Consider the following 22,234-nt stretch of genomic DNA (forward strand, 5'->3'; position numbering starts at 1 on the left):
AATTAGATAAATATCTATTTTAGAAAATGTCTATATTCTAGTATATATGTAGGATTATAAGTATGTCGTACTTTTTCCTAATTAAAAATTTGGGACATCTGACAGGGAAGTTGTAGTTGGAATTGGAAAAATTAGCATTTCAGAGGCATTTCTTTAGCTTCTTGACTACAAGCAGAATTTTTAGAATATGTGATCATATAAACAAAAGAATCTACAGAAAATAGTTACTGTAATAAACTATAGAAGAATAAAAGCAGGTAACTAGATATTTTAGAAGGCAGAGGAAAGAATTAAAAATCTATTTTTAAGTAGATTTCAAAAAATAATTGAATTCAAAACTTCCTGTGCTTTCATGAATAGCATTTTTAACCTCCCAGACTAGTGTGTTGGGTTTATTTGAAGAGGACAAACATTTCGGGAAGTTTCAAAAGAAACACATTGGGGGCACCTGGGTGGATCAGCCAATTAAGTGTCTGACTTCCGCTCATGTCATTATCTTCCAGTTCGTGGGTTCAAGCACCCCCTGCGGGATCAATGCTGACAGCTCAGACCCTAGATCCTGCTTTGGATTCTGTGTCTCCCTCTCTTTCTGCCTCTCCCCCACTCTCTCTCTCTCTCTCTCAAAAATAAATAAATCTTTAAAAAATTAAAAAAAGAAACACATTGTTTGTATAGCTTGACCAAGGTTTTACCACATTTTAAAATCTGAGGTCTAAATTAAGCTTTTGCCTAACTAAACTTTAAAATTACATGTATATACACTATATACAGGTACATGAAAAAAAGCAAATACTTTACTCACAGGCAAATTGAAGTATGACTTCTCTACTAAGAATACTTCCAAATGTGTTGGCTGCTAAACACTGATAATGACCAGAATCTTTTGCTTCACTTGGATTGCTGATAATGAAGTTCCCATCTATCAAACTGTAGCGATAGTCACTTTCCAAATCTATTTCTGTTCCATTTCGAAGCCACCTTAGGAAAAATCAGAAGAAATATATGTAAAAATTACTTGAGATATTATAATACTCCCTGAGAGTGTCAGAATCTCACTGGCAGGAATTCTTAAGACTTTAAAAAATGATTAATAGTGAATTTCTACCTGTAATTGGGAACTGGGTTGCCACGGGCTTCACAATTCAGTGCTACTTTCTTTTCATCAGAATCAGTCGGGAAAATTATATCATCTGGTTCTTGTACAAACACTGGCCCATAGTCCACACTTTCTGTAAGGGCCAAAAGGACACACTTTAAAATTTCTCAAAATATCAAGATTCTTTTTCCATTATTTTAGTATTTAAATTTTTTCTCTTTCCTTGTATTCAAGAGACATATTACCAAAAGAAAGTTATAACTAGCAAACTACATTATTTTAGTGAATTAGAGACCTAGTTATAACTAGCAAATTACATTATTTTAATGAATTAAAGACCTGACTAGAATTTCTTAGTTGACTAAGATTTCTTTTAAAATATGACATATATGATAAAAAACAAACATATCAAATATTGGTGCTGTACATTTTAAAATATGTATCTTTGTATTCATCTAAAGCAGAGCCAAAGAAAATAATACTAAATAAAAAGTTTTTTAAAACCCAAAACTTTGTAAACTCCTAGAATGTTAAACATGTATATATATAATACATAAAAAGTCATGAATTAATATTGTGTAACTACTTAGGTTCTACAGATATGAAAACATTTGTCCTCACGTATTGTCCATACATTCATTTCTTCATCCATTCAATCAAGCAATATTTACTCCTAATAATGCTGGGCTATAAAGAATAAATTATGTAATACAAGTAAATATATTCTCATAAAATAAATGAGACATGCCTTAAAAAAAGTAAAATAACAATTAAAATATCAAAATTGGGGGCTTCTGGGAAGATGGCAGTGTAGGAGGATGCTGAGCTCACCGCATCCTGCGGATCAGTTAGATTCCACCCACACCTGCATAAATAACCCCAGAAAATCACCAGAAGACTAGCAGCACGGATTCTCCGGAGCCAAGCGTAGACAAGAGGCCCACGGAAGAGGGTAGGAAGGGCGGAGAGGCCAGTGCCCGCTACTCGGACTGGCGGGAGGGAACCTGGGCAGAGGGGCAGCCCGCCAGCAAAGCAGAGCCCCCAAGTCTGGCTTGCAAAAGCGGAGGGGCCAGACGGAGTGTGTTCTGACAGCAAGCGGTATTTAACATCTGGAAAGTTATAAATTAACAGCTCTGCTCGGAGAACAGGAGGACTGGAGGACAACAGGAGGGAGAGTTGTTGAGCCCGGGACGACAAAGCTCAGCTTGGCGGGTAACAAAGGTGCTCGCCAGAGCCATCTCCCTGGCCCATCCCCCAGCCAAAATCCCAAAGGGAACCAGATAATGCTAGGGAACTTGCTTGCACCGCACAAACACCCAATGCTGTGCTTCTGCCAATCCATCCCTCCAGCGGATTTGACTCCCTCCCGGTGCCTGAAGCGGATCTCTGAAGGAAAAGCGAGCTGAGCCTGCCCCTCCCGCCCCCTTGCACCTTGCCTATCCACCCCAGCTAATACGCCAGATCCCCGGCACCACAAGCCTGGCAGTGTGTAAGTAGCCCAGATGGGCCACTCCACCCCACAGTGAATCCTGCCCCTAGGAGAGAGGAAGAGAAGGCACACACCAGTCTGACTGTGGCCCCAGTGGTGGGCTGGGGCAGACATCAGGTCTGAGTGCGGCCCCACCCGCCAACGCAAGTTATTCAAGATAGCACAGGGGAAGTGCCCCCGCAGTCCCGCACCACTCCAGGGACTATCCAAAATGACCAAACAGAAGAATTTCCCTCAAAAAAAAGTCCAGGAAATAACGACAGCTAATGAACTGATCAAAAACTATTTAAAACATATAACAGAAAGTGAATTTAGAATAATAGTCATAAAATTAATCGCTAGGCTTGAAAACAGTATAAAGGACAGCACAGAATCTATTGCTACAGAGATCAAGGGACTAAGGAACAGTCAGGAGGAGCTGAAAAATGCTATAAACAAGCTGCAAAATGAAATGGAAACAACCACAGCTCAGATTGAAGAGGCAGAGGAGAGAATAGGTGCACTAGAAGATAAAATTATGGAAAAAGAGGAAGCTGAGAAAAAGAGAGATAAAAAAAATCCAAGAGTATGAGGGGAAAATTAAAGAACTAAGTGATGCACTAAAGAGAAATAATCTACGCATAATTGGTATTCCAGAAGAGGAAGAGAGAGGGAAAGGTGCTGAAGGTGTACTTGAAGAAATCATAGCTGAGAACTTCCCTGATCTGGGGAAGGAAAAAGGCATTGAAATCCAAGAGGCACAGAGAACTCCCTTCAGATGTAACTTGAATGGATCTTCTGCATGACATATCTAGTGAAACCAGCAAAATACAAGGATAAAGAGAAAATTCTGAAAGCAGCTAAGGATAAACGTGCTCTAACATAAAGGAAGCCCTGTAAGACTTGTGGCCGATCTCTCTACTGAAACTTGGCAGGCCAGAAAGGCATGGCAGGAGATCTTCAATGTGATGAACAGAAAAAATATGCAGCCGAGAATCCTTTATCCAGCAAGTCTGTCATTTAGAATAGAAGGAGAGATAAAGCTCTTCCCAAACAAACAAAAACTGAAGGAATTCGTCACCACTAAACCAGCCCTACAAGAGATCCTAAGGGGAATCCTGTGAGACAAAGTACCAGAGACATCGCTACAAGCATGAAACCTACGGACATCACAATGACTCTAAACCCATATGTTTCTATAATAACACTGAATGTAAATGGACTAAATGCGCCAACCAAAAGACATAGGGTATCAGAATGGATAAAAAAACAAGACCCATCTATTTGCTGTCTACCAGAGACTCATTTTAGACCTGAGGACACCTTCAGATTGAGAGGGAGGGGATGGAGAACTATTTATCATGCCACTGGAAGTTAAAAGAAAGCTGGAGTAGCCATACTTATATCAGACAAACTAGACTTTAAATTAAAGTCTGTAACAAGAGATGAAGAAGGGCATTATATAATAATCACAGGGTCTATCCATCAGGAAGAGCTAACAATTATAAATGTCTATGCGCCGAATACAGGAGCCCCCAAATATATAAAACAATTACTCACAAACATAAACAACCTTATTGATAAGAATGTAGAATAATTCTGCTGGAGAAATGATGAGTAAATGTGCTGGGGTAGTATTAGTCTTAGTAGCTTGTACTAGTGTAAGAACTCACAGAATTATATGTAAAGTTAGGATCTTTGGCATCTTGAATTATGAATTAAAAAGAAGTAAAATTTTGTCCTTTATTTTTATTAATTGTGAATTTGATTCCATAGTGACCTGAGATCAAGGTTCTCAACTTTGCACAAACATATTTTGGGATATTCTTTGTTGTGTAGAATGTCCTGTGTATTGTGAAATACTTATAATCATGCCTGGTCCCTACCCACTAGATTCTAGCAGCACCCCTACACAATGTGTAATAATCAAAAAATATCTACAGATATTGTCAAATGTCCTCTTGGGTCAAAATTGTTCTCATTTAAAACCACTGCCTTTGAAAAATGAAGAGAGAATGAGGTCCCTGGATAGCTCAGTCAGTTAAGCCTCCAACATTGACTCAGGTCATGATCTCACAGTTCTTGAGTTCCAGCCCTGTGTAGGGCTGTGTTGGAGCCTGGAGCCTGCTTCAGATCTGTGTCTCCCTCTCTGCCCCTCCCCTGCTCACACTGTCTTTCTCTCAAAAGTAAATAAACATTAAAAAATTTAAAAAAGAAAGAAAACTGAATAAGGAAGATTTTTGAAAAGATGTATTTCTAATGTCTGTACTAAGCAGTTGGAAGTTCACATTCTTTGTGGAAAACCACAAGAAAATATCAGGAAAGAAATAACAAGAATCATGTCCCAGGAAACTCAAGCTTAAAAAAATTATTTCTGAAAAATATATACACCTCCATATTTAGAGTAAATTTGTTTGTTTTCTTTAAACATGTAGTCATTCTTTTTGGGCAAAGAAAAGCAAAAGTGTTCATGGCACTCTAAACATTCATCCAATAATAAATGAGCACTCACAATGGGCAGGCACTGACAAGTATTTTCTTTGAGTCCTAGATAACCTAGCTGAGGTTCTTTTTTTGAAGTTACAAATAATAAAATATGACATGAAAAAAACTGAAATTTGTTTCTCTATACCAAATGACATTGCTATCACTTAAAACTTTACTCAAAAAAATTTAATACAAATAACTACAAAAAATTACTGTCAAAATATTCTATTGTTGCATTATAATATATTTATAAAAATTTGGAAAAGCCCATGAAACCTTGTCAAACTCTCAGTTACAGTTAATCTGTATGATGAAGTTATGAAAATATAATCCCTTCCAGTGTTTACACATTATAAATATGATCATTTAAGTCAACATTATAAATAATCATGATGCATAAAATTAACATTTAATAGGGACACCTCTGGATCAGTCAGTTAAGCCTCCCAACTCTTGATTTCAGCTCAGGTCATTATCTCACAGTTCATGAGTTCAAGCTCCACATAGGACTCTGCACTGACAGTGTGGAGCCTGCTTGAGGTTCTCTCTCTCTCCCTCTTTCTCTGTCCCTCCCCCGTTCATGCTTTGTCTCTCTCTGTCTCAAAAATAAATAAACGTTAAAAAAAATTAAAAAAAAATTAACATTTAATAAATATATTTTATACTTTTATATATTTCAAAACTCTTTAACTTTTGAGTTAGACATACTTAGGTTCAAATTATAGTACTATCATTTTCTAGCCTTGAACCAACTACTTTTATCCTTGTTACTCCGTTTATTTATTGTGGATGATAATGTCTCCTGATAATCTGAGGATTGACTGACATCAGCATTTATAAATACTTAATGTATCACAAGTACTCAATAAATTATAATTAATAATAACAACAACTAACATTTACTTTTAATATAATTACTACACGCCAGGCATTATACTGAAGAATTTATATCTATTATATCATGAAACACTCACAACAACCATGTGACTAAAATTAATCCTCCCTTTTTATGGATGACAAAACGGGCTGAAATTAGTGAACTAAATGTATGTAGTCAATATATGGCAAACCTGGGATACAAATCCAGAATCTAGAATCTGATTACCACTACTCTTACTCTTACTATTATTATTTTGTTATAACATTTATAAAGCACTTTAATATATATTATTTAATTATCTGAGCTGAGAGAATTCGAAGATAAAAACTCTGAAGTTCTGAGAGGAAACTTCTGCAAAATTAGTGGCAAAGTAAACAGTTGATTTTAACTAAGGATCTGTGGCTCTAAATCTTATATTCTGAAAATTGTCAGAACAGGACAAGAGAAATAAAGGTTGTCAGGCTGGGGAAAAGCAGAGGGGTAAGATTTGCTAAATTACACATTGAAAAAATAAAAGACTGGTCTGACCAACATATATTCTGTTGTGACTGCTCATCTTCTGTCAGCTATCTCTTTGTTGTTCATTATCACTTCCAAAAACATTTTAGCAAGCAATTGGCTGCCCTCTTCTTTCTTTCTCTCTCTTATATTTCTCCTAGAAATAAAGTTCATTGTAAGGGGTTGAAGAACATGTGTCTATGTAGAGCTTCCCAGTCCCCAGGAAAGGGTAATCAATGATGATTCTATCTCTAAAGAGATTCATTTTTTAAGATTTCATACCAAGAATGTATGATTATAGGTAAACTCAGATTATTTGATTCATTCTCCTGAAGTAGTACTTCTATGTGTGTCTATGTGTCTATGTAGAGCTTCCCACTCCCCAGCAAAGGGTAATCAATGATGATTCTATCTCTAAAGAGATTCATTTTTAAGATTTCATACCAAGAATGTATGATTATAGGTAAACTCAGATTATTTGATTCATTCTCCTGAAGTAGTACACTACATCTATTGGTGGAGACAATTAATTGCTGTAAGCAATGCCTTTACATTTTGCAGCTTTTAGCTTAACTTGTAGAGGTGAACTTCAAAACATATATGACAATCATCACAAAGTTATTGATAACCTATACATCAAAATCTTTGTTTAACAAAGTAGGAATTTTGAGATAGTTGTGTAACAGACAGATGCCATCACACACAATCTAAATCTCATAGGAGTAATGTTTTGAGGGATTTTTTTCTTAACATCAACTTTTTAGTGAACAGACTACAAGATAGGTATAGTTGGATAAACTTATATTGCTAGTGGTTATTCTCTATAAAATATCAGTTTCATACCTGCAGAAAGTCCTTCCTCAGAAGATAATTGTTTCATTTTAAAACTAATCTGTTGATTCTCTGCTACAAAGAAGGATGAAATTAACATGCCTTCTTTCACTTCCTGCTAGTTTACTCCCTAATTTTTTTTTTTTTTTTTTTTTTTTTTGCTTTATGGTTAAGAATATCTGTTTGTTGGGATGCGTGGGTGGCTCAGTTGGTTAAGCATCTAACTTGATTTTGGCTCAGGTCATGATCTCAGGGTTTGTGAGATCAAGCCAGGTGCTGTTAGTGCAGAGAATCCTTTCTCAAAATAAATAATAAATAAGCATTAAAAAATATATATCTGTTTGTTGTCTTCACAATTGAAAGACAACCTGGCTCACAAATTATGTGTTCATTATTTTTTTAATTTTTTTAACATTTATTCATTTTTGAAAGGCAGAGACAGAACGCAAATGGGGGAGAGGCAGAGAGAGAGGGAGACACAGGAACAGAAGCAGGCTCCAGGCTCTGAGCTATCAGCACAGAGCCAGACGCGGGGATCGAACTCACCCACCGCGAGATCATGACCTGAGCTGAAGTCCGGCCACTTAACCGACTGAGCCACCCAGACACCCCTATGTGTTCATTATTAATTTCATTAATGACTGGAGATATTTTTCCACGTTCTGACCACATTTAACATTACCAAGGTAAAGTCAGAGTCCAGCCTGACTTTTCTCACTCCTAAATGACTGGATTTTCCACCTGGATGTCCATAGGTCTCTTTCCTCATTCTGATTTTTTAAGAATTTTTAGGAATATGTCTTGGTATTAATCATTTTGTATAACTGGTAGGTTCAAGACATTCTTTTTCAGGAAGATTTCTTCTTTATTTGCTCAATTCTCCTCATACCAATTAGGGATATATTTTAAGTCTTTTTTATCATCTGTGTAACAACTTTTATATCCTTATTCTTTTCTCATTTGTTTAACTTTTTGAAATATTATAGCTATATCCCTATCTTTTCAGTTGCTTCCATATTACCACTAATGAGATTTTCAATTCTGTAATGGTTTTATTTTGCTTTCCATTTGTTTCCTGAGCTCTAAAACTTACTTCTTAATGTATTATATCATCATATTTAGTTTGATTTCACATTTTTGTTCTTTAAAATGTTTTCAGCCCTGTGATTGTCATTCACTCTCTCTAGGGGAAGATACTTGTTCAAGGTTATGGGTGGGGCCCACATTTGATGAACTGGAATCTGGATTTAGCCAGCTGCGAACAAGAAACTGAGGCTTACTAACAACCATATGAGTCAACTTTTAAGTAGATATTCCATGAGTCAAGCCTTCAAATGAGAATGCAACTACAATAACATCTTGATTAAAATCTCAAGAGGGACCTTTAAACAAAACTATCCAGCTAAGCCAATTCCAGATTCCAGACCCACAGTTTCTGTGAGGAAATGAAAGGGTCTTTTAAGTTGCTCAGTTTTGAGATATATTTTACATATAAATACTTAATTAATAAACTATTTTTTGTCTTCCTCTATTACTTATGAGAAAATGAATTAAAGAAAAATAGTAACAATGAGAACTTTGAACTTTCCAGGAAAAATAAAGGATAAAAGTGTCATTTACAAATAATGGTACTTGTGAAAATAAAAATGCTTAATTTAGGGCTTCCTGGGTGGCTCAGTCAGTTGAACACCCAACTGACTCCTGATTTTAGCTCAGGTCATGATTCTAGGGTCACGAGATTGAGCGCCACTTCAGGCGCTGACAACACGGAGCCTGCTTGAATTCTCTCTCTCTCCCTCTATCCCTCTCCCCTACTCATGTTCTCTCTCTCTCTCTCTCTCTAAAATATATTTTAAAAATGCTTAATTTAAGTTTCATTGGAATGCTGTCCTATAGCTATACACTTAGAGAATTAGAATAATTCTCCATTCATTTTAAGCATTCTTTCTAAAAATTTCTGGGATATGTATCCAGTCTTAGCTTGATCACTTGTAGTAATACATAAAGTCTTCACAAATTACTGTTTTATTGTTGGAGTTATCTTAAAATAAAGTTCATATTGAAATAAAAAGGAAATTTGTGTCCCAGATGAAGACAGCTTTTTACTCATCTCTGCTCTAGAATACATATAGTTTACTCAAGGTTTCCTATAATTGAATTGATTAGTACCTTAATAATTCCTTTCTTAGTTTACAGAAATTTCCTATAAGATTAGAATATGAAGGTTTCATTAAGGATATTTATGTTTTGCTGATAGAATAGTATGGATAATAAGAAATTAATTTAACCAAAATGTTTTTTTTTTAATTTTCCACTTTAATTTATTAAAACAAAGCTGTTTTCTACATAATCAAAAGAACTGGTTTTGAACCATTTTAACCACAATTGATTAATAAATGAAGAAGTATACTTTAAGAGCCCTTTTATACATCAGCTTCCATGAAACCTTTTTGCCATTATTAGTACAAAGTTATATTTCATAAGGTTTTGTTTATTCGTATGAGGCAGGGACCACTTAATTGCTTACTAATCACATTTCCTTTTCCTAGGAACACTGGAAACTTTTTTAGCCTTTCTTATGATTGGATTGGAGCCATGTAATTTCCTTCTGGACCAAAAAGATGTATGTGAAATCCAGTACTAGTCACAAAAAGTCATGCACAATTCTCCATCCCCTCTTTATCAACTAGCTGAAGGTAAAATAGCAGTAGATGCCAGTGAGGACCTAATAGAGATCAAAGGTATTAGATGGGACAAATCTAATGATACCCAAACTCTCCACATGGAAAGGCATTCATTGAAAAACTAAATTGAATGTGATCTGAATGAGAAATAAATATGTATTAAGAAGTTGTTATAACATTCAGAATTTACTTGATTAATATTACATTTATTTTTTTAAGTTTATTTATTTATCTTTGAGAGAGACTACGAGCAGAGGAGGGACAGAGAAAGAGGGAGACACAGAATCTGAAGCTGTCAGTGCAGAGCCCTATGTGGGGCACAAACCCATGAATGGTGAGATCATGACCTGAGCTGAAGTCAGACGCTTAACCGACTGAGCCACCCAGGTGCTCCATAATTAATATTACATTTAAATCAAAATAATTTTCAAGCTTTTAAAGAGGATATAGCTTGATTAGTAAGCCATGTTCACTGAAATACATATAATCATTAGATTATAGGGCCTGGCTTCTATTCCTCTTCCCTAGTTCAAACCTCTTGATTACTACCTAGTTAAGTATAATCCCAGACCTAAGGCTTAAGACAGGAGCTATTCAACCACTCAACCTTAAATATAACTTTATCAGTTATAGTGCTCCAATTTTTATAACTGCTTTCTAATTAATCCTTCAGGTCTGGTACTTTTTCATATACCCAAGTTCTGAAAATAGATTTTCATCCTATGTCTTTATTTATAAATCCTATTTTGTTAATCCTTCTAGAAAGTCTAATGCTATTATGTAGTCGATATTTTTACTTAATGGATGCTGTTTCTTATTTTGTATTTTCACACGAGGTTGACTTACAGTATATTGTCATATGACCAAGAGTCTGACTCCATTTTTCTATCTTTGACCACTAAAGGCTTTCAAGCCCCATCAGTAACTTTTCCCCTTCTTCTTCATCTCAGGAAAAGCTGATAAGCCAGGCTAAATATCTGAAAAACATCCCTTCCTTGACTCAGGTGGGGAAATTTACAGTCTACAAACCCTGACCCACATTGGAATTTTCACCAGTCCCCACTCCCCAGCCACAATAAAACCCAAAGCAACTCATTTGTTCCTTTGCTCAAGCCATTTTCAGACCAACCTATTATGTTCTTATCAGCAAGCCTCATGACATGAATAATAAATCTTTTCATGCCCTTCTGGCATATGTGTAGCATCATCAATCTGTACCTGAACCAATTTTAGGTTGTGGAGTTATTGATCTTACTCTCTGCAAGGAAACCACATAACAAGTTAGGGCTCAGTCATCTGCATAGAGAACAGAATTTTCTCTAAGGAAAACATTCCTTCAAAGGGATTTTCACCCATGGAAGCAATAGGTCTCCAAACCTTTAACTAAAATATAGAAGGTAGACATGTGAGAAAGGCACTGTTGAATTCCCCTGAGAGAGGTTTTTCTTAGCTTTATGTCAGGAAAACAAGATATGTTGTTGTTTGGTCACAATGACCCCAGCCATGGAGATAAGCCAGGTCTAGGTTTGGAGGCAATCATATAGCATGGCATAAATTACAGATGTTTAAATTACATTTGTAAATCATGAAATCATATAAATAAATATAAATATAAATATAAATATAAAATTTCTTTTTCTCCTTTTCCCTTTTGTTATCTATAAGCCTTAGTGACAATCCCACCCACCCAGGTCTCAGCAAGCTCCCAAAACAATATGGAATTGACGGACATGTGCTTCATCTCCATGTTTAGGCAAGTAGCTCTCAAATTATTTTAATAACAAATATTTTATTATTCACCCTTTATAATTCTTAAATTAACGGATACCTTCGTACATATATCTTTCTGATTAATGAAAGGACAAATCAAAGGGAAGTAATTTTTTTTTAATTTTTTTTTTTTAACGTTTATTTATTTTTGGGACAGAGAGAGACAGAGCATGAACGGGGGAGGGGCAGAGAGAGAGGGAGACACAGAACTGGAAGCAGGCTCCAGGCTCCGAGCCATCAGCCCAGAGCCCCACGCGGGGCCCGAACTCACGGACCGCGAGATCGTGACCTGAGCTGAAGTCGGACGCTCAACCGACTGAGCCACCCAGGCGCCCCTCAAAGGGAAGTAATTTAACATAGAATAGTATTAATTTGATATGTAAATTCTCAGGAACAATTATAATAAAAGATATAAGAAAGTAATCAAAAGTTTGTTTCTGTTCATAAAATCCCCACAATTACAAACTGATCCAAGTATGGTATTGGTGGCTCAAATATTCTGAGTGGCATTATCATTAGGTGGTCTGATTTTTGAAATGGTCAACAACTCCTGGAAAAACTCTTAACAAAATTAAATATAATCTTCATGTAATTTATATGATTTTGCATTGGCATGCCCATTATATTTCAAAAATATTTTGTATGTAATATAATACAAAGCTGGGGTCTTGTCATAGAAAATTCTAAAGAGAATTTTAATCATTTCTCATGTGAATGCCTGGAAGGACATTTAAGATCCCTGTGCATTATAATTATAGGTTATTTAACATTCCTGGTCTCCACTCTCTAACTTGAAGTGGTGTCATTGAATTACTGAGACAACCCAAACTACCCCACTTCTTCCTACATCTGGGAAGTAGTCACCTCTTCTTAGAATCATTAGACAGGAGAAAATAAACATGAAACCACGGATGCCTAAAATTAGCATGGTATTGGCCTTAATCTTCCATGAGAGATGTCTGAGTAGGAAGATAAAGCTCTACCGTGAAATGATGAGTCTGTTACCCATTTGCCTTCCTCCCAGTGGAGTTTCTTAAAACACTGGCATGTTATTTGTTTATGGACACAATTGTTTCCCTTGTAGAGCCCTGTCCTAGGATCAAGCTGGTATCCCATCCTAACTCCTTGTGAAATTTCTGTCACTTATAGATAGGCCACCCACATACTAACGTTTTTCCTGCCAAGATGGTTTAAGGGTCACCTCATCTGAAAGTGCTACAGCTAGTTTCCCTAGGGAAGCCATGCTTCTTGGTGTTGGGTCATTCTGTTTCCAGTTGTTTCCTGGATCATGACCCGACACTTAAACTTGTTTTTTATACTGTAATCCTCTCTTAAACAATTGTTCTATGTCTATTTTTTTTCAAAGATTAGGTCCAATGTCAGACCCCAACACTTTCTATCTGCTGATAGCTCTAATTTATGGCTTTGTCTAGTTTATTCATGTAATGTGACGTAAGTATCTCAGTAATATCATCTAGAAGAAATATCAGCCTATAATGTCAAACACAATTACAAAAAAATGCACTTTTAATATCATAATATATTTTATATGATATTCCTCAGAAATTTTAAATTGTTTTATTAGAAATTACACTTTATGATGACATTCATAATTACAAATGTGAGAAAAAATTTTCACACCATGTGAGCTTCTAAAATGAATTCTTGAAAAAATATCCAAAACTTCCTTTAAGTTTCTTTTCAACTTAAAATTGTTTCTTTATAAAAGTTAAACAAGTATAAACTGTCTTTATAAAACTTTCAAGGATTCCTAAGAATTGAAGAGCATTATTTATTAAAAAGCATTGTGATGAATGTTTCATGGGTAAGTGACATTATGCTGTGCACATAATATAAATTGAGAGTCTAATAGATTTTTTTGTCATTTTCTAATGTAGCTATAAAAGGAAGGTCAGATGATTCAGAGATGCTATCACTTATGAGAATGTTCAAAGTGTACCAACTCCATACAACCTTCAGAAGATGCCAAACTACTATGCTACCATGTCAACAGAAGGAGGACATTGCTTTTGCCTCTTCAATTGTAATGCAGAATACAAAGTTTAGGTAAACAATATTCAGTCAAATGTTCTATCATGGTATATAAATTCACCCTTAATTCAGATTTAAGTTTCCTCAAGTAGATACCTCTTTATTCAACAATATTTGTTAAGCTCCTAGTAAGCTGGCACTACTCCAAGTGACGAAAGCAGATAAAGAATAGTATAAGAGATGCTTTTTGCACAAATGACATACAGTTAAATTGGAGAGAATAGTATACTAATGTAAAACAATAATAGCAGCTCTAAAAATTAACAATAAAATAAAGAATAAAGTCACAAAGTTTCAATGAATGGTCATAGAATTGTAAGGCGTTTATTAGGATATATTTGTTTTTAAAGCAAGAGAAACTGGAGTGATCTGATTTTTTACATAGGAGTATATCACCCAAGTGAAATACCATTTCCCCTCCTAGAGGGAATTCTTATTCTTATAAAAGATCATCTAAATTTTGTATTTGAACCTCCAAAACAATTTATCAGCAAAGGTTGTTTTGAAGAAACAACAGAAAATTGTTAACACAGAGATTGCTTTGAGTTATGATGCCATTGCACATGTGCCAAATCAAATATGGAAATAAGCCATGTCAACAATGAAATTCAGCCCAAGGTACTGAGGATATGAGGCAACAAATTTGGTAAGGTGTGGGAATCTTCCACATGTCAGCAGCTACTGGTTGAAACTCCAAAGGCTGGGTAGACTCAGAGTGTTATGTAAATTACAAGTTGTGTTTATCATTGAGGAAATGTAAAAAATGCATAATTATATGCTTAATCATAGTAAAAATATAATCTGCTTCAATTGATTGTAACTTTTCCATCTGATATAGCACTTGTAGTCTCTGAAGCTCAGGAATGGACTTCCCTAGTAAAAATCTGAGCTTTCGTGTCAGCATTACTCCTAATCCAGACCTGCCTCTGTTCAAGGAAGATAAAATATTTATTTATTATTTATTTATTTATTTATTTATTTATTTATTTATTTATTTTTAAATGTTTATTTTTGACACCGATTTTAAGCTAACCATCTTGTCACAAATAAAAGAATGAAATGCTCTCTACACTTGTTTACTCCTACTAACACCACCACCACAACAAAAAGAAATGAAGTCGAAGACCAGTTTGTTGGCTATTCATTTATAAACGGAGAAGGTAACGTTAGCAGTAGATAACAATCCTTGCCCACATCACAAAATCCAAAATTAATGCATATTCTGCAGGTGTTTGAGGTGCTGACTCATAAGGGCTTTCAATTAACCTATATTACCATGAGAATTTCCAATTTAAACCTTAGTCAACTTTTTAAATCAATTAAGTGACACTCACATTCAAACAACTACTTTAGAGTAATTATTAACATCTTCGTGTCTTTTAAAACTAGATAATGCCTCTTCTTGGGTGGAACATTTGCAGTGATAAAATTTGAAGTGGTTATAATTATTACCCAAAATAATAATATCAAATTGAAAGCAAAATACTTTCTGAGGACTTCTCTGCTTGACTCCAGTGAGCAACATTCTCCCTTCAAACTACTGCTCCATTTCTCTTTTTTGCTTCATGATTTTAGCTCAAATATTTTTCTTCATTAACTCTCTCTACTTCCTGACTGAATCAAGTATTTAGTGACTGACTATTCTGTTCTTCTTGAAGTCTTCCTTCTTTTGCACTGGCTTTCTCCTGCTGCTGGAAGTTGACTACTACATTGTGAGCTACCCTGTGGAAAGTTTCACTGAGAATGGCTTCTGGCCAACAGTCCATGAATAATTAAAGCCCTCAGTCCAACAATTATCAGGAGCTGAATCCTACCAACAACATATAAGTGAGCTTACAAGTGGATCCATACCCATTTGAGTGTAGGCATGAAATAGCAGTCCCGGTTTGTGAAAGACAGAGGATCCATTTGAACCACATCAGTGAGTTCCTGATTCACAGAAACTGTGAGATAATAAACAATAACCTTTGTTCATTCTGTTAGTATCCTCACCATACTTCTACATTTTCTACAGAGGATTCTTCTTACAATATCATAATTTTAGGGTTGTCTTCCTAACATCCATTTTAATTTTCTGTGTTATCTTGTGATCATCTCAACAGGTTGGTATTCTTCTCTAGGCAAGCTAATCCCTATAGCCCATCAAACTTTGTTTATCCAGATCCTGATTATGCATTCTCCTTCAGAATGGAAGTTAGAAGCCAGAGTCTTTTGTAACCAAATGTTGGAAGTCATATTCCATTACTTTTTCCACAATCTATTCTGCAGTAACGGGCTACTAGCTTTGGCCCACCACTGAAGAGAAAGAATTACACTGTAAATATCAGGAGATGGGAATCATTGTGAGTCAGTTTAGATTTTACCTACCACATGTTTAATTATATTAGTTTCAGATTTTTTTATTTTAAGAAATAAAGTATCACACACTTGAGGTCATCTACCTTCTCAATTCTGGTATCATTTCTCTGCTCTCATTCTCCCTTCATCCTTAGAGGTAAGTGTTATAGTCAACTTGATCCCTCAAGTTCATGTTTTTAAAATTGTACCGCATATATACCCATATATAATATCCATTGTTTTCATTTTTAAGTTCTTACATATATATATATATTATATGTAGTACCCTGTAACTTTGCTTTTCACTAAACATTGTATTTTGAGATATATCCATTTTGTTTGTCAAATTATATACATATATATAGTTTATTTATATATATTTATACACTATATTTACTTATATATATTTATTCACCTTAACCATTTTTCAATAAATGAAAAATTACAATTTATGTATCCATTTCCTTTCTGATGAATATGGGTTGTCTCCAATGTTTTGTTATTAAACATATACTGCAATGAATATACTTTTATGTTTCTTTGTGTATGTGTGGGAGAGTTCTCCAGGTTTTATATACAAAAGTAGAATTTCTTTCCCAAATTTCTTTGCAAATGAGATTTTTACATTTTTCAGAAAAATCTTAGCTCTATCTTGGGGTACTTCTGGGCTTACCTCTGAGCAGGAGTGGTATGACTTTCTATTCAGGCTCTATTAGTTTTCTCATTTTTCACAAAAGCACGTCAACCCCAGCTTTATTCTCTATTAAGGCTAAAGGCAATTACCTGACAAAAGCCATATGTCAGGGTCTTATCAGAGAGAACAAACTCAAAGTCACATCTAGCCAAGATCTATCAAATTCTAGGATGAGAAAACAATAGTTATGGAAGATTGCTTGGAAAATACTCAGACTCTCCATTCTTTCTGATTCTCTAAATATGAATTAAACTACAGCACCAAAGGACTTAAATTATATGGCACTAGTCCACAGCCTGGAGACTTGCTAATGAAAACATGGTCTACCAAGTAGCATCATCAACATCACATTGGAGCTTTTTATAAATGCAGATTATCTGGCCTTACTCCTGGTCTACTGAGAGTATCTATTTTAACAAGGTTCCCAAGTGCTTGTATGCATATTAAAGACAAGAAGTACAATTTTAGATAATTATTTCTCATTTTGTGGTTGATTTTTGGGCTAAGTATACCTTTATTAAATCTGATAAAGATTCTTATGTACACAATAAGAATAATGTTCAGATCACTGGCTACTACATCAAATAAGAAACTCTTAATGAGGACCCTCCAAAAAAATTTGTCTGGTCTTAGTGTCAGATATAACGGTGCTTCTACTGAATGACTATTTCACTGTATTCTTTGGAACACTGGAAAATATGTAACTGGCCAGAGTTTATTTTTCCTTGACTGCTAATTACCCAAAATAGGGACTAGCCTATAGCAGGTATGTAGGCGCTTACAGTAGACACTTTGAATTATTATCAAGCCTGGCTCTATTTTAGCTCCTATTTTTGTTGTTTCATCATTTTCATGTGTTTTAACCCATATTTACTACCTGTATTGTATTTATCATTGTAAGCTATATTAATTTACTCTTGGAACAAGAGAACAAAGGAGTAGAACACTAGTTGGTACCAAATTATACCAAAAACAAGAGACTCCTGTAGTTCTGACTACTGAATAGATTCTACTTTGTTGTTGTCTCATGAAATAATGATGCCTCAGGAACACAAATCCAAAACATCTCTGCCTAATGACTGTGATACTGGAATTAATATAGTGGGAAGTTTTTTAAGACTTTATTATTTTAAATATTTTCTTAGTAATCTCTACACCTAAAGTGTGTCTTAAACTCTTGACCCCAAGATCAATAGTCACATGTTCTTCTGACTGAACCAACCAGGCACCTTAACACTTATTTTTTTAAAAGCAATTTCAGATTTACAAAAATATTAAGAGGAAGGTCCATAAAACCTCACCCCTGAACATGCAGATCTTCCCCTATTAGTGACATCACTTGCCAGAATGGTACCACTTCTTTTTTTTTAACCAAAGATAAACATAAATTGACATATCATGATCACTCAAAATCTATCATTTACATTAGGGTCCACTCTTGTATATTATGGGGGTTTAGACAAATGTTTAATGATTTATATACATCATTATGAGAGTCTGAGTATTTTCATGGCCCTAAAAATCCTTTGTCTATGTCTACTCATCTCTTCTCCAAACACCATCACTGGCAACCACTAATCTTTTTGCTCACTCCATCTTTTTTTTTTTTTTTCTCAGAATGTTATATAGTTGGAATCATATAATATATGACTTTTCAGATTGGATTCTTTCACTTGGTAATACACATTTAAGGTTTATCCATGTCTTTTCATGGCTTAATCACTCATTTCTTTTCAGTGCTGAGTAATATCCCATTGTCTGGATGTATCACACTTTATTTATCCTTTCGCCTTCTGAAGGACATTTTGGTTGTGTCCAAGATTTGGCATTTGTGAATAAGTCTGCTCTAAATATCCATGTGCAAGTTTTTATGTAGACATAAATTTTCAATTCCTTTAGATAAATACCAAGAAGTGCAATTGTTAGATCTTATGGGAAGAATATGTTTAGTTTTGTAAGAAACCATCAAACTGTCTTCCAAGTGGCTGTATAATTTTGCATTCCCACCAGCAATTGATGAACATTCCTATTCCTCCACATTATCATGAGCATTTTGCATTTTCAATGTTCTGGATTGTGGCCATTCTAATAGGTAAGTATGTGCTGGTATCTTCTGGTTGTTTCAATTTTCATTTCCCTGATAACAAGTGATGTTGTCCATCTTTTCATATGATTATTTGCCATTTGTGTTGTCTTCTTTGGTGAAGTGTCTGTTAAGGTCTTTGGCCCATTTTAAAAATTAGGTTGTTTGTTGTCTTATGTTGAGTTTTAAGGGTTCTTTGTATATTTTTGTTAACAGTCATTTTTCAAATATGTCTTTTGCAAATATTTTCCCCCAGTCTGTGGCTTCTCTTCTAATTCTTTTGATACTGTCATTCACAGAGCATATTATGGGAATTTTAAAATTATACCAGAAATAAGTAATTTGAAAAATAAAACATGATCAAGGAGCTAACATTATACTTAAATAAAATTTAATGCCAACTCTATGAGATGATGCTCACACGGCAACAACTGGTATGAACAGTGTTTATACCAGTTTTCCTGGTATAAACATGTTTTCCTGTGCTTGGCACCACAACCTAATATGATATTTCTAGAATATTTCCAATAATTTAGTTCTTGCAAAATGTTTCTTTGCATGTTTAGCCCTTCATCAATCATAACTGAACTGTAGTCCAAAGTGTATTGGACTTAAAATCAGGATATATGTAAATGAAAATTGCCTACTTATGGGGTACCTTGGTGGCTCAGTCGGTTGAGTATCTAACTTTGGCTCAGGTCATGATCTCACGGTTCGTGGGTTTGAGCCCTGCATCAGGGCTGTGCTGATAGCTCAGAGCCTGGATCCTACTTTGGATTCTGTGTCTTCCTTTCTTTCTGCTCCTCCCCCGCTAACACTCTTTCTCTCTCAAATATAAACATTAATTTTTTTAATATCTACTTATTAGCAATTTGATTTTATCAAAGATACTTATCTGTTCTGATTTTCCACTTACATAGAAGAGTAATAATATCCACTTCAAATATTTATTGAGGGGATTATTGACATAAGCCATACAAAACAGTCTGGCACAGAGCCTGCTAATACTTGGTTTTTAGTGTTTATCTCTGACTGCTAATTCCTTGTATTATTTTGTTGATATATTTAAAAACAATGGAGTTAGAGAATATCTAGCAAATGTTGTTCAAACATAATGTTAATAGCTACTCAGAAGTCCTTACTTTAACTGATGTATTAATGTTGGAAATTTGCATCATTTATTTTCCACTCAGAAATAATGCTAAATATACTCTTTCTCCAGGATCTGGCACCCATTCCTTTGAAATGTAATTATCAAGATAGAGAAGGATAAGAGATTCACTTTAATAAGCACCAATTAATGAACTCACACGGTGAAAGGAGAGCAGAATATGCCACCTGAAAGTATGCCATTTTGGCATATTGATTATTTTGAATTAAAGTTTAAGAAACAGCTGGGGCAAGAAGGACACTCCAGCCCTCCTTCATCGTCCTGAAGGCAGGAAACCAACCTGCCATGTAAAATGGTAGGAGAGTACAAGGCATCTTTACCACCAGAAATAGGTAATATAGGGCCAAGAAGACTATATAAACAAATTTTGTTACTTGTTCACTAATATATTACCTCAAGTCAAAACCTCTTTATCCTGCTAATTCTTCACAAATTTATTGATTCTTTGTCTAAAAGGTATAATAGTTGTCTGCTTTTAATTTTGAAATTAGTTTTTTTTTTCCCTGTTAATATCTTTTATGTCAAATTAATTATTAGGCCAGCCAAAGACTCTACAAGGAAAGAAAAATTTTTCCACACATACATTTTCTAATCACATTGGCCAACCTCTCCATTAACATCCTCCACTTTTCCAGATCTTAAACACTCTGCCACTTTCTGTTTTAGGAGTATTGACTTTTCACCTCTCTCCCCTATTATAATAGTCTTGACCCCAATGACAATAGTCTTGAAAAAAGTGTTCCTTGCATGTTTAACTCCAAAAGGTGCAGTTTTCTTTGATACTTACCATCTTGTTTGAAGGCATCTGAGGAATGATAAAGATTGATGGGGGAATAATAATGTTGAGCTGTCCCTCGCCAGCTTGGTGAAGAAACACTCAGTGTTCCTAATGAAGGATTGTTATATCGTGGTCTAGTCTTTGAACCAAAGAGAGAGGAAGATGAACTCTTTTTAATTCTTAGCAAAGCAGCATATGAAGTAGGGAAATTAGGAAGAGCTCCAGAATATTCTGTAAAAGAAAAACAATAGTAAAAAGTGAATTATGAGGAGAGTTTTATTTTTTTCTTGTGAATTTTTTTTTTCTAAAGACATTGTGAACAACTTCCTTTGGAGCTGCAACCAAATGCAAACTACAGAGAGTGATAATAAAATAAAATAGAATGTTACTTTTATATTTTAAAGTATTTTCTGGAAATTTCTTCTAGTTATAGTTATTCTGCTAGTAAAGTCAGTTCCCTCACTTACTTGCCAAGAATCAAAGAGTATCTGGATCAATTACCTGATTTTCCCTACAAAGATGACCTCTTGGCATTGGACTCCAGCTGCCTCTTCATTGTTCTTGTGTTCTTTGCCTTATTCATCATTTTTAAGGCATATCTAATCAACTGTGTTTGGAACTGCTATAAATACATCAACAACAGGAACATGCCAGAGATTGCTGTGTACCCTGACTTCGAAGCACCTCCACAGTATGTTTTGCCAACCTATGAAATGGCAGTGAAGATGCCTGAGAAAGAGCCACTGCCTCCTTACATACCTGCCTGAAGAAGTTCTGCCTTTGTCAATAAACCCTATACCAGCTTTTTGTCTTGTTTATTTTACAGAATGCTGCAATACAGGGGTCTTCAAACTTGTTTGATATAAAATACACTTTCTTTTGTTTAAGCATTTATTTTCAAACACTAACAAGCTTTTTTTGACATCTATTCAAAGTCTTTTTTTTTTTATCGTTATGACTGTTACATTTTAATAGTGTTTTTGAAGACAATCTAGGTTAAGCAAGAGCAAAGTGCCATTGTTTGCCTTGAATCGGGGGAGGGATGGTGGTGTTCTTTACACATTTTCTTGTGTAACTTTGCACTTTCTTTATATAATAGTTTGCATTTTGGTTATTTGCTGCCCTGGATACTTTCAGGAAGAATGACTAAAATATTCAGGGTGAGTAAGTTGGGTATAAGATCTGAAGTTTTAGCTATGAAAACAGGAAAAATCTATACCATTTTAAGTTGACTGTGGAAGATGATGGTTGCACGTTTCTAATTTGTATGTGTTTCCATCTTTGTGATAAGATGCTTTAATAAATCTCTTAAATATTAAAAAAGGAAGAGAGAAAGAAAGAAAAAAGGCAAAGAAGAAAAGGAAAGAGAGAGAACAAAGGAATGGAACGGAAAGGAGGAAGGAAG

At 34.9% G+C, this 22,234-nt stretch overlaps 1 protein-coding gene across 1 annotated transcript in view; it reads right to left on the minus strand.

Annotated features, from left to right (window-relative positions):
* The window catches only part of CNTN5 (contactin 5), a 536,456-nt gene extending 515,093 nt beyond the window's left edge, over positions 1–21,363 (minus strand). The window contains exons 1-4 of the mRNA XM_042907110.1: positions 21,354–21,363; positions 20,839–21,060; positions 1,106–1,229; positions 803–978 (exon numbers count right to left, since the gene is read on the minus strand). Coding sequence (XP_042763044.1) covers positions 803–978; positions 1,106–1,229; positions 20,839–21,060; positions 21,354–21,363 — 532 coding nt within the window. The remainder of the gene's footprint in view (positions 1–802; positions 979–1,105; positions 1,230–20,838; positions 21,061–21,353) is intronic.
* Between the last annotated feature and the right edge of the window lie 871 nt (positions 21,364–22,234).

Source organism: Panthera leo, chromosome D1 (assembly GCF_018350215.1).
Source record: "Panthera leo isolate Ple1 chromosome D1, P.leo_Ple1_pat1.1, whole genome shotgun sequence".
Taxonomy (NCBI): domain Eukaryota; kingdom Metazoa; phylum Chordata; class Mammalia; order Carnivora; family Felidae; genus Panthera; species Panthera leo.